The sequence below is a fragment of the Falco peregrinus genome, chromosome 14 (genome assembly GCF_023634155.1).
Source record: "Falco peregrinus isolate bFalPer1 chromosome 14, bFalPer1.pri, whole genome shotgun sequence".
In the NCBI taxonomy this organism is placed as follows: domain Eukaryota; kingdom Metazoa; phylum Chordata; class Aves; order Falconiformes; family Falconidae; genus Falco; species Falco peregrinus.
Genome location: NC_073734.1, coordinates 13,994,487 through 14,010,451, shown reverse-complemented (window position 1 = coordinate 14,010,451; position 15,965 = coordinate 13,994,487). Strand labels below are relative to the sequence as shown.

General features: G+C 52.0%; 1 protein-coding gene and 1 non-coding gene across 7 annotated transcripts in view; both read right to left on the bottom strand.

Moving 5' to 3' along the window:
- Positions 1-11,559, bottom strand: part of LOC101910670 (CCAAT enhancer binding protein alpha) — a 30,185-nt gene extending 18,626 nt beyond the window's left edge. For 5 of the 6 annotated variants that reach the window (XR_008749809.1, XR_008749806.1, XR_008749805.1 and 2 more), the window contains exons 1-2: positions 9,486-11,559; positions 7,101-7,231 (exon numbers count right to left, since the gene is read on the bottom strand). This is a non-coding gene — a transcript (CCAAT enhancer binding protein alpha). The remainder of the gene's footprint in view (positions 1-7,100; positions 7,232-9,485) is intronic. The other variant, XR_003553645.2, reaches the window with a different exon arrangement.
- A 587-nt stretch (positions 11,560-12,146) lies between these two features.
- On the bottom strand, positions 12,147-14,928 carry CEBPA (CCAAT enhancer binding protein alpha). The gene has a single exon (XM_055818778.1). It carries the CDS (start codon positions 14,740-14,742, stop codon positions 13,765-13,767), a length of 978 nt encoding a protein of 325 aa, XP_055674753.1. The 5' UTR covers positions 14,743-14,928; the 3' UTR covers positions 12,147-13,764.
- Positions 14,929-15,965: the final 1,037 nt, after the last annotated feature.

Below are 15,965 nucleotides of genomic sequence, written 5' to 3'. Positions count from 1 at the left end.
TCTGGACATAGCCCTGTTGCAAGCAGGGAGACTGAGGGGGAAGGAAGGGCTATGCCATTGTGCAGCACTTCTGCTGCAGTCCCTGGCAGCACACGCTCACCTGGGCTACAGCCTCCTCAGTCCATCCCAGCAGCCTGGCCTGCTGACTCCTCCCTGTCCACACTGCTTTTGGCTCCAGGGTCTGGCCCTTGAGGCTCTCTTGAGAGACAGCAGCACCCCCTGTTCGGTAGCTGTGCCCTGTACCGAGCCTCGCACACCCCGGCCCACAAGCAGCGCTTCTCTTACGGCTTAGAGGACCGGGGTGCCTGGGCAGCACTATTAGCACAAGGGTCTTTCATTTCATCCGCACTCTTTGGATGAAAGGATGTAGTTCACTGAAGCTTTATAGGTCTTTCGGCTAGTGAATGGGCATGTTCTATGGGAATTTGCTTTGGCTTTTCTATGTTTTTGTCTTCTGGTAGGACAGGATACTTTGAAAATCGCTTTCCCCGCCTTTGCAGGAAATAGGAGAGAAAAAAACAACTCTACACTTTCATACTGCAGTAAAACACTCTTTAAAGCGTACTAAGTTAATTCTGCCTCATCTGGGTGAAAATGCATTGTGCTGTCATGGCCTTATGTGTTATCTTGCAATAATAATAATAATAAAAACTTTCTATATAAAATAAACCAATAAAAGTGCATCAGTTTCAAGTGTTGGCTGATAACTCCACATACAGCATTGTTAGGCCTGCGATGAAAAAAGGCAACAACACAATTTTTTGCAAGCTGTTTCTCTTGGCAGATGGCATTTCCATTTTCAGTATAACTCAAAAGGCTGAAGTGACTGACACTACTCTTAACTCTAGTTAAACCCTACCATAGCTGCTGTAGCCACTGCAGAGTTCTGCTTTCATGTTGCTGCTAGCACAGGGAGTTTCAGAAGAATTTTGGATTGGCTTGGATACAAGTCTAGCAGGGTGCTACAAATAGAAATAGCAGAAGAAGGTAGTGAAGTAAAAATATGCAGTGTTAGATCACGGATAGAGAAGTAGCACAGACAGGAAGTCAATGAAAAAGATAGGCACGCTGTTGCTCTCTGCCACTTGCTATGATTTTGAATGCGCTCCCTTTCCAAATCCCCAACAGAATTCACACTTTCATTAGCCTTGCCTCCCTCCTTCATACTGACATTGGTAGTAGCCATTCCGGATAAAAAGGCAGCCACACTAGGAAGGAGAATGGCTGCTTTTAAACCTGCCCTTCAAAGCCGTCCTGTGCATTGCATAATAGTTCACACGGTCACCACACTATGAAGTTTCATCTCAAACAGGTAGAGTGGGGCTGAACAAAGAAGCCTGCACTTGAACCTTTCTGACCTTTGGGGATACATGTTTGTAGTCTGGGCTCAATCCATTCATATGGTGGCCCACATCTGAAAATCTGGGTGCCTGCAGCCAGGCTTTGTTGATCCACTTAATGGCCTGGCTTGTTTTCCAAGGTGCAGACCATGTCCAGTTCCTACCAACTCCTGTGGGACTCATCAGTCACATTAAGGAATCTGAATATGGATTTAGGAGCCTAACTTTTGGCACTTGGGGTGGAAAACTTTAGCCCGTAAGACTGCACAATCCTATTACCATGACAGCTCGGGAATGTGAGAACTCAGCAGTTTAGAATAAGGCGCCACATTAAAAATAGATTAAACTGAAAACAGCCCTTACGGCCTACGGCGCCTAGGACAAGTGTCTGCCAGCTGAAATGCCTTGTAGGTAACTGTTTGCTAGTGAATCAGGTGCTGGCTGAAGGTGCCCACAGTTGCCTCAAGTCACAGACAGATTTTTTTTCCAGAGACGCTGTATTATTTTTTTTTTAGCACCATATGAAACTCGACAGCTCCAACCCTAAGGGGATCCATGCAAACCTCCTGCTTGCTCTGGTTCCCATGGCACTCACATCCACTGAGTTTCACTTTGAATTTCAGCCTCACAAATCTCCAAACTCAGCCTAGAGTGATAAACTGTGCCAAGCTTGGGCTCGAGCTATGGAGCAGGACTGTTCCCCTTTCTTTTAACACTACTGTATGAAACAAGGGAGGAACCAAGTTCTGTGACACAGGAAAAATATGATCAGCATCCAGCGCAATGTGTTGGGAGGACTTATTTCCTGGTCCGTTTGCAGCCTGAGGGTGAAACAAAGGGTGAGCTTGTTTCCCGGGTTGGCGTCTTCCTGCTAGCCAGGGACAAAAGTCACTTGTCCTTTTGGTTCTCTCAGATCTGTCCAGCAATGATCACAAAGATTTGCTGACCTGCCGGTGGGCACTTCTGACAGCTGATGGGGTTGCATTTCAGTGGCTCTGTGCTTTCTTCTCCAACAGCTCCCAGAGGACACTGATGCTTTTATGCTTAATATATGCTGTCATTTTGTATTATATCTTTTCTTTGGAAGTAACTTTATAAATGACCAAACCAAAACACAATCTCAAACCCCAAAATCCAAACACCAAAAAAAGCTGAGGAGTGCTGCGGACATCACAAATGAATTACTGCTCCTTCAGCTGACAGAGTCAAAAGAAGCCATAGCCCTGCCTGCTTTACAAAAGTCATCTGCCATAGAGTGGTGGTTACTGGTCACTAACATTACTTCCCTGGATTTCTGCTTTTTTTTTCTTCTCCAGTCCCATGATGTGGTGAGGCCCTTGACAGAGGCTTTTGCTGCTGTATCAGCATTTGTGGCATTAAAAGAAAAGTGGCAATAGAGCAAACCTTTGGATTCCACAGCCGGGTTGCTTAAAGACATAAATGACCAAGCACAACGCCAGTGCCTAACTGTCCTCCTCGATCCGTCCTCCCGTTCCTGATTCATGCAGCAGTCACAGAGTGACAGCAAGGGTTACAGTCTTGCATAAAGAACTGACAAATGACTTGCTCAAAGCAGACTGGAGGTATTCACATGTAATGGCTCAATGTGCAGGAATAATATTACAAGCACACTCCATCCAATTTAATCTTCAGCTGAGTATAGTAACTCACTGAATATTGCAATACACTTGACAGATTAAGAAACCTTTTTATTTTATTAGGTTTAATTCCCTGCATATCTCTCTTTATTTTCCCTGCAGGATTGTTTGGGAATGCCTTACAGAAACAGGATCAACGAAAGAATAGTATATACCAGGTATGAGAACAACTAACTCTGCCCCATGATAAATACAATGCCAAAACATCACGGGGATTTCAGAGTAATTCCATTTCTGTTGATACAAGTTGTCTGAAAACATCATTGACTAGGTTCTGGTGGAATAAATGAAACCAGGTAAATGATAGATGGAGATCTATTTCCCCTGAGCCCTGGCTTTTTCAAAGACACCCCCTACTCCCTACACTCTACCCACAATCTATACATTTTAAAATCCAGAAGGCACCGTTTTTCATACGTAACTTTAAAAATTTACACTAGGCTTTATAATCCTAAAATACCTCTGTGGCACAAAGCCACATATGCAATACGTGGGTGGAAAAGCTGTCAGCATAGTGGAAAAAATATTCTGCTGAAACTCAAAACTCTGCAGAAATAGCTGAGTCACTCTTTCGCAGTTAAGGTAGTCTGGGCTTGTTACCCTCTTCTATGCCTCTGGATGGTGTCTGGCACACACACCCATCCTCGACTGCCAGTGACTCCAGTACATCTCTAAACGAGAACTGCCTTGGAAGTATCAGACTGACTTCCCTCACACAGGTGTATCTTGTCATCCACATACACGAACTGAGTGAATGCTGCCCATCCATCCTGGAGGCTCAACGCCCTTGGGCAAGTATGTACAGCAACGCAGGTAGATTTGCAGTGGCCAATTCATGTACATCAGCTCTGTTCTGGTATGCAAGACGATACTCAGCAGTATGCCCAATTTACGATTTGATCGCAGTTCTCAAGTCAAACAATGTTTCCCTGACCTCCTAAGAACTAATGCTTTTTTAGCTCCCCCCCCCCCCTCCCCGCCCCCTTTTAAGTCTCCTGATTCTTCAGTCGGCGTTATTGTTTTGGCTGGGAAGAAGGAGCTGCCTAAGAGCCATTTATTAGCACATAAAATTAGTGAAATTGCAAAGGTCCCGAAGTCATAACTGCCAACAGATTATAGACTCTACTAAAGCAGTCACATATGAAATCTATAAAGCTCATTTTAAAAAGAACTCTAGTACAGCCTATACATTTTGATCCCCAGAAAACATAATTTGGCTTGAAAATCTTTTGATCCTTTGACCTGCATTTTAATCAGAATGCAAAATTTCCCTGAAAACTTGGAAGTATGCATATGTAAACAACAATTTAATTTCTATGTGCGAGATTTAACCATGTGCCAGATGTTCAGCATTTAAGAAAAATTTTTGTATGAACTGCAGCAACAATATATACCAAGTAGCTGTACCATACACACACAGCCACACAAATGCTGTCACTGGGATTCACAGTTGCTTATGGGGCACATTTGCCACTGTCAAATGGAAATATCAGACAGTAACTTTTGCATTTTAAGCCCTACGACGACCAGCACACTCTGACAAATCTTCCATAAAAGCTTATTTCCCAGTTTTGTGTTACACGCTAATATGATAGCCGCTAGCCAATTTAACTTGCATTCTTGTGTTTCCTCCTCCAGTGGGAGGATATATTTCATATTGTACATTATCAACGGGTGTCCAGGTTATACACACACCCCAAACTTGAATTGTTCCTTTACCCTGCTCTCCCATCACACTGGAGTTACGGGTGGGGCACTTGTGATGGACGAAATGCAGGGAAGGATTCCCCTACGCTTGAAAATTTTCTGAAACTTTCCTCATTGTTCTCATATTTCACAAAACCCAGCAGTCCTCCAGCAAGAGCACTTTGCTTTTCATGGGAAATGACTCTGACTGGGGAAAAAAAAATATGCTTTTCTAAATAAACAGATTATGTTATATAGCATGAAAGCTAAAAAAATAAAGTAGCCACAGCACACCTACACCCTGCCTGCATCGCCAAGCACACACACATGCCCAGGCTGTGGCTGGATACCATTCCAAGCGCTAGGCCCTCCAAGAGCAGATGTCAGACAGCTTGTTCTCTCTCAGGCCCTCTCCTTTTCCTGGATTCCTCTCCTTGAACATTTGCTCTCAGTTCAGTTAAACTCAATGCAAATTTTGCCACTGGCAGAATCAAACTCCAAAATATCTTCACTTCTACATCCTAACTGCAGCCTTTGTTCTCTCTTTAACTTTCCCTCAGTATCGCATTTTCTTCCAAATATGTCCCTGCTTGCCTCTGATGACCTTGTTTATGCTCCTGCTCACTGGTGGATGCCCGTAGCTGGCCTGCAATCACCTGTGCTACAGCACCATGCTGACAAAGGTAAAGCTGCTCTTTTTCAGATACGTTTCACACACGTGGCAGCCCTGGAGACGGCATTGCTAGACTCATATTAGAGGGCTGCTGTGCTCATTGGCTCCGGCCTGTTCCCTCAGCTAGTCCAGAGCACACTGGCCACGGCAGCACAAACAAGCAGAGCTAGGACACCAGCTGAGCTTCTATCACCATCAGCAGCATGGTTTGCAAAGGGATGAGCAGCTGCATCAATATGTAAACTTTCTATCAGCAGCTTATTCAAGAAAGGAAAGGTAGACACCGCTTGGTGTCCTTCCAGGAAGCTCCCTCCGAGTCAACCAGTAATGCCCAGTGAAACCAATAAAAAGACACCTGTAATTCATACCGGGCACGGAGCAGGCATCTTGCACAGAAGTTTGCTCAGTTACAAGCGTGAAATACAAATTCAAAAATATAGACAGTTCAGCTGAGCCCTGAATTTTTCTCCTATTGGCTACTGAAAGGAAAAGAGACAATTTCACGTGATTAAATGAATACATGAAAACTCTCTCAGCGGGTTGCTCATGCACTCTTGCAGGGATAATCCAGGTCACTGACCTAACACTGAGAAATATATCCAGCTACTGAACAAAAGTCATGACCAACACCAGTCACGTCAAGAAACATCTGTCAGTGTTTAAAATTCTAAGGAACTCATCCATACACAAATCAGCTAATAAAAGTTACAGTTACATTACTGACAGCTAAAAAAAATCAGATTTCCCACACCACTTGGTAACCAAAGTACAAAATAAATTATGTGAGCTAAATTTAAAATATGAATGACATTCTTCACATATTATATGATGACCATTATATTGTTATGGGTCTCATGAAATATCCACTTGGAATTTGCCTTAGCAAAGGATGCCTTTAAATTAGTTTTATCAACTCAGAATTCTTGATGTGATATTTGCGGATGTTATTGCTCACAATGCAAACATAAAGCAGTATACCTAGAGCTTTATTTATTTACATTACCTACATGTTCACTTAAAATCAGAACTTGATGCTTTCATGTGGTAATCATATACTGACTTTTTCAAATAAATGTTGCCAATAAGAGCTATTATATACATTCCTCACTTAGCAAGCTAAGTAATACAGTACTATTCTTAAAACTGCAGTCTAGGGAATTAAATCCTACTTTTGTTGCAGTCAATAGCAACCCCCCTCGCCTCCAGAAACAATTGGAATAAGCCAATTCTGTAACCAATAATAAGATAGGTCAAGAAATTTTTGGTATGAAAACTCTGGCAATCCCATTCTTTTGATATTTAACATGAGTTCCAGTAAACACAGGAGGGTTGCTGACTGGAATGAAGCAAGCAGCACTGGCACATAGCCTTCCACATTTTATATTATTTTATGAGAAGCCTAAATGCTAATTTGCACAATTATGAATCAACAACAGACACTCATTTCAGCCTGACTCTGTCATCAGGGTTTTAACTGAACTGGCATGTCAATAAAAATGTGAAAATAACTTCTAAAAAGTTAATGAATATACATTCCCAGTCCACCAAACTGAACTTGGTTCCACCAAAGCAAATTAGACCCTAATAAATGACATAAATGACAACATAATGAAAGTAAAATGTATATGTGACAGAGATGACTATAAGCTTGTAAATAAAAGCTAGAATACGTGACACTTAGTGACCAACAGCAGGTTTGGCATTCAGCCCTGATCTCACAGTTGCTGATTTGGGTGTACTTACTGGTATTCGTTCGCATCGTTCTCCTCTCCCTGAGGGATTTCAGTACAAATCACGTGATGGATCCAGTACATATCACCAGCCCAAGATTTATTTAGTTCTCGAGGCAGGTCTACAGCCAGATGCATTAGAAGCTGTGGAGGGAATACGCAGAGTGAGAAAACCGAGGTAAAAAAAGTTCCACAGCATTCAAGAAAGTTCTGAAACATTTTGAGGCATTAATTCAGCCAAGACTTTCCTGACTCCAATGGGATTTTGCCAAAGTGGTTTGAATGCCTAAAGTGGGGTTAATACCTAAATGTGGTTCTTTTAAATGTAAATAATTCAAAATCACAAAACCCTGCTCACAGAAGGTGCTGTGCTAATCCCTCTCTACAGTCACTTGCTACCGTCTCTCGGTGAAGCTGCACTCAGAAAAGCGCCCATTGCTGCCTGCTACTGAGCATCCTCACACGTCAAAGGAAAAGTCAAGTCAGCAAAGTAATAAAGGAAGGAGTAATGCGTAAAATAGGGGAGGTCTTGAATCTCTCTGTTGACTAGGAACTGTTGTTAAAATATAAGTTGCCCTGCTGCACAGAAAATACAGTCAGTGCAGGTAACCATAGCCAGCTTCCACCACATGGGCCCAGTCCGGTTCCCACCAAAGTCAGTGGCAGAACTCCAACGTGCTTAATGGGAACGGCAATAAGCTTTCTATCTCCTTAATATAAATGAAGATACACATCTCCTCTTTGACATATTTTGGGCTCAAAGCCATTGGCTGACACTTGTTTGGTTCTCTGCATGTATGTGAGTCATGGGATAATATAATGCCTGATTTTCATTCTGCCAGACCTGTCTTTCCCCATGGTTAACTATTAATTTCAGAAGCAAGTTGCAATACTGAAGTAAAACAGGATGGTGTTAAACTAAGAAAATTGCACTTAAATATTTAGAGTAAATGAATTGGATTCCCTTTGGTGAGGATTCCTTCCTACTTACAGCCTTTAAGACATGAGCCCATTGCTCCTGTACAGAAAGAGAGCTTGTGGAAGTCTCTAGCAAAGTACTTGGCAGGCAACCACTGCCTTTAGCCCGCCAGAATGGCTTGAGGAGAAACCTGATAATGGAAATGACATAAAAAAAATCTGTATTCTGAATGGTTGAACTTTGTTTCAGGCTACCTACACAGAACTGGGTTACTCTGGATATACAGGTGGTTGATAAACTATGAACACACTTTCTCTCTTTGGATCCATAGCCTAACTCCAAGATCCTAAGTGCTACCATTAAAAAAAAAAAAAAGATATATAATATGGGCTGGAAAGAATTACCTGAATGGATTTTTTCATTCTTCCAAAGTTCCTTGTGATATGCTTATTACTACTAAGTGTTGTCTCGGCTTTAAAATGCAGTCACTTCAGATGTGACAGAGCAAATCACTCTAAAGCACAGACATTTCCATGCAAGGTTTGTGTTCGTATGTGATTTCACTTGTATAAACACAGATTTCTTCAAGGGAAGAAAGAGATGCCCAGAACCAGACATGTCCATGTATAAACCATTATTTTTTACTTAAGCCATTACACCAAGAGAGGGCAGTGGGCCTGTTCCTTCACCCTTTACTCAGTTACACATTTGCCATTCTTTTCACCACTGAATTGGGTCAAACCCAATTCAACCAGTAATTTCAAACCAGTAAGTGCAAAGCACTGAGAAGCACCTGCTTTCTCCTAACCACAAAGCATCTTCCACTCCCCCCCTTTAGTGCGGAAATCTGTGTGGAGCACTCCAAAAACCATTCCTATCCTCCGACCCCCTGAAGCAGGTAGATGAGGCAAGTTCCTCAGGGGTAATTTGCCCGTCGGGGTGGGGGGTAGGGGTGGAAATCACTTGAGAAACTCCTCCGCCACCCCCAACCTGCTGCAGGACTTTGCTATGGTGGTGAGCAATCTCTCAACTCTGTACACAGTGCTAGCAGACAACTACTCCCTTCCTCCCCAACATGTGACTACTCGCTCGGCCTCTCAGTCACTGCCCACCCCCACGTCTCACCCTCTCCGTGTCCCCAGCCCCACGTCTGGGACTGGCGAGGGTGAGGGGTGGAGAAGGAAGGCCTGCACAGCCACATTTGTGTGGCAGGATGGGCAGAGGCTGGCAGCATCGCAGCAACACTGCATATAAAAGGAACAGGCTTGGTGGGAAACTTTCAAAAAGCCACCCCGCGGTCGTGAAGACAAATGCCGCTGAGTATATACACACCCACAGCACCCCGCCCAGCGCTGGAGCTGCTCAAGCCCTTGCCCAAGCCAGGATAAATAGTCTTGGTGCAGGGTGCGTGTGTGCGGTGAGATGAGTGGGAATGCCACATGTGAGGCCAACCCCTGCCCACAGTCCTGCCACACTTACCTGCTGCACCCGCGGCACGCTGCGGCAGCACAGCCTCCGCCTGCCATCTTCTTCTGCAGCAGCGTGGACCGCGGCAGCTGTTTTCACATGAGTGTGATGGACTAGACGGATGATCCCCAAAGTCCCTTCCAGCTCCAGCTGTCCTGTGATATTTGGAGCAGACAGTGCATAAAAATCCTTTCCACCACCCAGCGTTTATAATGCATGCCTAAATGCTGCTGAAACAGGCAAGGCACGGGATCACACATGAGACTGGAGCATTGCGGTACTGCTCGCTTTGACCCTGGTGTTCAGGCAAACATCCCTGAACATGCTGCTGTGAGAACTTTTCACCTGGGCAATGACTTAGGGACTTGCTAAAGGCTCAGCCGGTGTGCCAGGGTAAGGGTTCGGGTTGAGAGGAAGAGAAAACACAGAACTGCAGCTGCAGAGGGCTGAGAGGGGGACTGCCAAAGCAAAACACTGGCTGCAAAGAGCACCGTGCTGTGAGAACTTTTTTGTCTAGGCCGCGGTTGGGGGCCTTGTCGAAGGCTCAGCCTACAGTTAAGGTTAGGATTAGGGAACACAGCTCGCTTTGGCACTGTGTTTAAGGCAAGTGTCTCTAAACACTTTCCTGCTATCAATAATTTACCCTTTGTAATATTCCAGGGCACGCTGTGTTTATATAACTACTGAAACACCTATGTGGTAGATAGGTGATCTTAATTTTGAATCATAGAATGGTTGATTCTTCTGCCACCGAAGACCTGTTTAATCTACAATTCATTTAAATTAATGGAAAAATCTGCTTTGTCTGAGGCCATAAATGATTTGCTGAAACCACAAACACACACGGTGAGTCACAGTTCAGAACATAACTCAAACGACCAGGATTGTATTCCCATGCCCTAACCACTAGATTACAGTCCCTCCCACATATACCCTGCAATAATCTTTGCTCAAACGATAACAGCGTTTCCCCACTTTACACGTTGGACGGCATTACTCAGTAAGGCACATCATACCCGACAGGAGTACAGCTCTGCAGGGCTGGGGGAGGAAGGAAGCACAAGTAAAAGTCATTATTTTAACTGGACACCACTACAATTTAACTCTTCCCTTGGAAAATTACCAGCTCTGAATCCCCCGATTTACACCCAGCCGAAGAATTAAAGACTTAATCCTGACCTGCGCTCATCTTGACCCATCCGAGCAGAGAGCGCTCGCAAGCCGAGTATGGCGGTGGGTTTTGGAGGAGCAGTCTTACCCTTCCCCCGCCCAGCAGAGCCACACGAACTCCCCAGGTAGCGGCAGACCCCCCCGGCACCGCCCAGCACCCAGCGGCCTGCAGCGGGGCAGGGGCCGGCCCGGAGGCCGAGTGGGGCGGCCAGGCTGCACCTGCCACGGCTGAGGCGCCTTGGGCCGCCATGCAGGGGTACGGCCCGGCTATGGGCCTGGGTGTCAGATGTTCACCCTACCGGGGCGTTCAGTCCCTGCCGTCGGTGTGCCACGCTGGACATGCCACGGTGGCAGCGAGCGCTGGGGAGCTCGGTTATCCCGGGTGGATCGCCCTCCCCGGGGAACGGGACGCAGGTGGCTGCTGAAGGGGACTGGACCCGGCGCGGCCTCCCCTCACTCGCCCGAGGCGCGGCCCAGAGCCGCCGCCGACCCGCCGGCAGGCAGCGCCCGAGCCCGAAGCCCCGGGGAGGAGCGGACGGGCGGCGACCGGGGGGCCCCGCGGAGCTCCCCTCACAGCCCCCGGGCGCTGCCCCGCAGGCCGGGCCGGTCGTTACTTCACCTCAGGGCCGGCCGCCGCCACGGGGCAGCTCTGGGAGGCGACGGCCCGGCCGGAGCCGCCCCCCCGCCCCTCACGGCCGCTCCTTCCCGCGCCGGCGCCCCCCGCGCGCCGGCGGCCTCGAGCGGGGCGGGGCGGGGCGGGAGCCCGCGGCGGGGCCGGCGGCAGCTGCTGGGCGCAGCGCTGGGAGCTGCAACGGCCGCTGTCCCCGCGGGGAGCCCGGCCGGAGCCGCCGGCGGTGCCCCCGGAACCCGCGCCGTGCCCCTCGTCCCGCCGACACCGGAGCGCTCCGGGGCGACGCCTCCGGGCCGGACCCGGCCGGGCGGGGGCGGGAGGGGCCCGGGGCGTGCCTCGCCGGGAAGGGCCGGGCAGCGGGAAGGGCCGGGCAGCGGCGGCGCTGACGAGCCAGCGGGGCCTGGCCCTGCCCGCGGCCTCCCCTCGCACACCCCCCCCCCCCCCCGCCGTGCCCCGGGTGGCGGCCCGTCCCCTGCGCCCCGCGGGAGACCCCCGGCGGGCTGGCGGGGCCGGAGGGGCCCGCGTACGGTGGGCTGCGTGTCCTCGTCCCGCCCGGCGCCTTCCCTGGCGGGGGTGAGGGGCGGCAGGAGGAGCCCCCGGCTCAGCCGTGGCGGTGCAAGGGCAAGCAGAGCGTGACTCACCGGCCCACATCTGACACCACAAGTATTTAGGAAATTGCCGTGCTCTTAAAGGCAACCGTGTATTTATTTCTGTGGGGCGAAAGCGAGGGACTTGCGCTGCACGAAGGCGTTTTGGTCCCCAGTGCTGGCCGGGCACACGGGCGCTGGCGGGGAGCAGTGTCCCGAGGAAGACGAGGGCTTGTGTGCTCCTGCTACAGAACAAGAACTGGAAACGCACAGAGAGGCCGATGGTTATGGTAGAATATATGCTGTTTATTTATGAACATAACCAGGACTTCTGACAAACTTTATATGCGGTCTTTCCCCCCCGCCCCAAAATTCAAAAAAACTCACCAATGTGTGCATATACATACATGTATACATACCCATACACACACCCCGCATACGCACACAGCACATGCATACACACGCCCCCAGCACTGTGCTCCCACTGTCACGCTTTCGGACAGCTTCATGTCTCCGCCTTGTTTTCTCCCATCGTGACTATTTCTAACCGGACAAATTCTTGTGCAGCTACAACATGAGGAAGAAACATTCTGCACGGCTACCAGGGCTCCCTGGAAAGGGGCCTGTTTGTTTGTTTATTTTTCTCTCTCACCCTGCGAGAAGCTCCAGAGTCCAAAGGTGCTGCAGCACCAGGGACGAGCCTCCTCGCCCTACCGCAGGCGTCCTGCAGCCCCGCACTCCCCTCCAGGCACCCCTGCCTGGGGGTCGGGAGGCAGCAGCCGGCCCAGGACAACATGAAGGTGGCAACACACACTCACACTCACCCACCCATCCAAATAATAAAATAACATTGCAGCACAAGGGCATAGTCTCTGTCACCAGGTAAGAAAGTCGTGTGATGGCAAAGATCTAAGTAATACAATAAAAATAAAGTGTAGCTAGTATACACGGAAAGGCTTTCACATTACATGAGGCACAGCTTGGACAGACAGAGACTTGGAGAGGAGCTAAATGTCCTGGAATAAAGCAAAATACACTGAAAGTTCATAGTAAATACCCGCATCAATAGGTATTTATTCACTTGTGCTTCGCCACGTTGTGACATACAGTACAAGACACTGCTGCTCTTCCTTTTGATGGAGGGAGCTCACCGTGCTCCCCTGCAAGCTGCTGTTCCATCAGTCCCAGGCTGTCCATTGGCCACGCAGCAGCGGTGGCCTCTGCCCCACTCCCAGCCGATGCAGGGGACAGGGCTTGGCAGAGGCAGCCCAGCCAGGCTGGGACAGTCCTGGTAGCAGTCCGGCAGCTGTCCCGCACCTCAGCGCTCCAAACTAGGCGTCTGGTGCTGCGCGTCTTTCGGCCTCAGCCCTCTGCTCCTCACCGGCCTCGCCACTGCTGCCCCTGCCTACTGCACCACAGGCCAGCTGGGGCCGGGGGGGGGGGGGGGGGGGGGGGGCTGGCCGGCACCCCCAGGCACCCCAGCCCTCACCCTTCTCCCTCAAACCCTGCCAGGCTGGGGGGCACAGAAAGCCCCAGAGCTCCTGCAGCCAGTTTTTAAGGCACATCTGGATTGCTATGGATGCTTCGTTACTGTCATTATTATTGTTATTTACCCTGTGTAGACACGTGGGCTTTTTAATTTCTTCTTTCCCCTCGCCTTTCACCTTACAAAACCCACCATGTTTCAGCTTATTTCGCGTGTCATCCCTAAGGCACAAACCTTTTAATATTACAGCTGCCTGGCTTCTGGTATTGGTCGTTAATCGTTAAAAAAAAACCCAAACAAAACAAACCCCCCAACCCCCTCCCCCCCGCCCCCCCGAAACAATCTGAGATCGCTGCGCTCTGGTACGTATAGTATCTATAGGTGAGCGAGGGCGGCGCCGCCAGTCCCGGCGCGGCGCTAGGCGCAGCTGCCCATGGCCTTCACCAGCGAGCTCTCGGGCAGCTGCCTGAAGATGCCCCGCAGAGTCTCCAACTCCCGGGTGAGCTGCTCCACCCGCTTGCGCAGCCGCTCGTTGTCGGTGGTGAGCTCCAGCACCTTCTGCTGCGTCTCCACGTTGCGCTGCTTGGCCTTGTCCCGGCTCTTGCGCACCGCGATGTTGTTGCGCTCCCGGCGCACCCGGTACTCGTTGCTGTTCTTGTCCACTGTCTTTTTCGATTTGCTCCGGTGGTCCGCGGGCATCATCTTGAGGGTGCCCGGGGCGGGCAGGCCGCCGGGGGGGTGCGGGTGGTGCGGGTGGTGCGGGCTGGGCACGGGCGTGGGGGGAGGCGTGGGGTGCCCGGGCTGGAGGTGCATGGTGGTCTGGGCGCAGTGGGCGATCTGGTACTGCAGGTGGGACGGGTGCTGCTGCGGAGCGTGGTGGGGGTAGAGGGCCGACAAGGCCGCCGACTTGACCTCCTCCTCCTCGCGGGGCTCCTGCTTAATCACCAGCGGCCGCAAGCCGGGCGCGGCGATGCGCTCATAGAGGGGGTCGAGCTTGCCGTCCATGTAGCCGGCTACGCAGCCGAAGAGCGGCTGCTGGTGGTGCTGCTGCTGGTGCCCCGGCGCCGAGGCGGCGGCGCCGGCCCCATGCATGCTGTGGAAGTCGAAATCCCCGGCCAGGATGGCCTTGGCTTTCTCCTGCTGCTTGCTGTGCTGGAAGAGGTCGGCCAGGAACTCGTCGTTGAAGGCGGCGGGGTCGATGTAGGCGCTGATGTCGATGGAGTTCTCGTTCTCGCAGATGTCGCCGAGCTCCGCGCCGCCCGCAGCAGGTGCCGCCGCCGAGGGAGCCTCTCTGTAGCTGTAGGCGCTGCCGGGCAGGGGAGTCTGGAGCTGGTGGTGCTGGCTGCTGCTCATCGGGGGCCGGGAATCGACCTCGTAGAAGTTGGTTTGCTCCATGAAGCACCTACAGTCTGCCGGACATGGTGAAGGGCTCCTGCAATCCAGGTTTCGGACGGTGCGGCGGCAGCGGCGGCGGCGGTTCTACCAAGCCTGCGGCACCACGGCCCTCGGCGGCGAACGGCACCGCGGCACGGTGCTGCAGGCACGGCACGGCACGGCACGGCACGGCGCGCCCGGAGCCCGTCCCCCGCCCCAGCCCCAGCCCCAGCCCGCCCGAGCCCCGCTCGCCGCCTGCCTGCCTGCCCTGTTGCTAGTGGGTTGCCTCGGTCCTGCGAGCCGTATATATACACCCCCGCAGCAGGGCCGGGGATCGCCCTCTAGTGTCCAACCTCCTGCTGGGAACCTTTGACCACCGCGCAGCCGGGTCTTAGCGCCCCGGTAGGGCAGAGCCGCCCGCCCCCGGGAGCCGCCGCCGCGCCAGCGGCCCGCACGGCCCGGCCCCCGCCGCCGCCCCGGGCTCGGCGGGCGCAGGGCGCTGGGCTTCGCCCGCCGCGGGGGCTCCGCGCTGATAAGAGGCCCGGGGAAACAGCGCGGGGACTTTGCGCCCTCCCTGCCCGGGGCCGCTCGGCGGGGCAGAGCGGCCAAAGGCGGCCGGTACATTTCCACCGCCCGCCCCTGCGCCGAGCGCTCCGACCCGGCGACTCCTCGGCCGCGCCGCGGGGAACGGCTCAAAGTTCACCGTCGCCCGCGCGTTCTTGCGAGCGCTTGGCCGCTCGGGAACACTCGCCCCGCCGTGTTCGCCTGCGGGACCCAAGGCGCTGCTGCCCCGGCGGCGCTTACCTGCCGGCAGCGCCCTGTCGCCGGGCGGGCTCGGAGCGGGCGCGGGGGGTGGGCTGCGCCGCGCCCCACCGCAGCCCGGCTTCACCGGCGGGGCCCGCCCGGTCACAGCGGGGCCCGCGGCGCCGGCCCCGGGCGGCGCTAGGACCCGGCCGCGGATGGCGCCCGGCGGGCAGGGGCGGGGAGCTCGGGGGGGCAGCGACGGCTCCCCGGCTCCGCTGGGCTCGGCGCGGTCGGTCGGGGCCTCCCTGCCTGCTTCCGCGGCGAGCGGCGGCCCGTCAGCCCCGGGGGGCTGCCCTCCGCGTCGGGACAGCCCGGGCCGGGCCACCTGCGGGCCAGCGGCCCCGCGGCGGTCGCCGCTCGCCGGGAGGGTGGGGTAACCGCGCGGTCTGCCCCGCACCACTCAAGCAGGTAGATGTAATTACGGATTTCCCAAAACGCAC

Coding starts and splice junctions, on each gene's coding strand:
- CEBPA (XM_055818778.1), bottom strand. CDS start 14,742: ATGGAGCAAACCAACTTCTACGAGGTCGATTCCCGGCCCCCGATGAGC.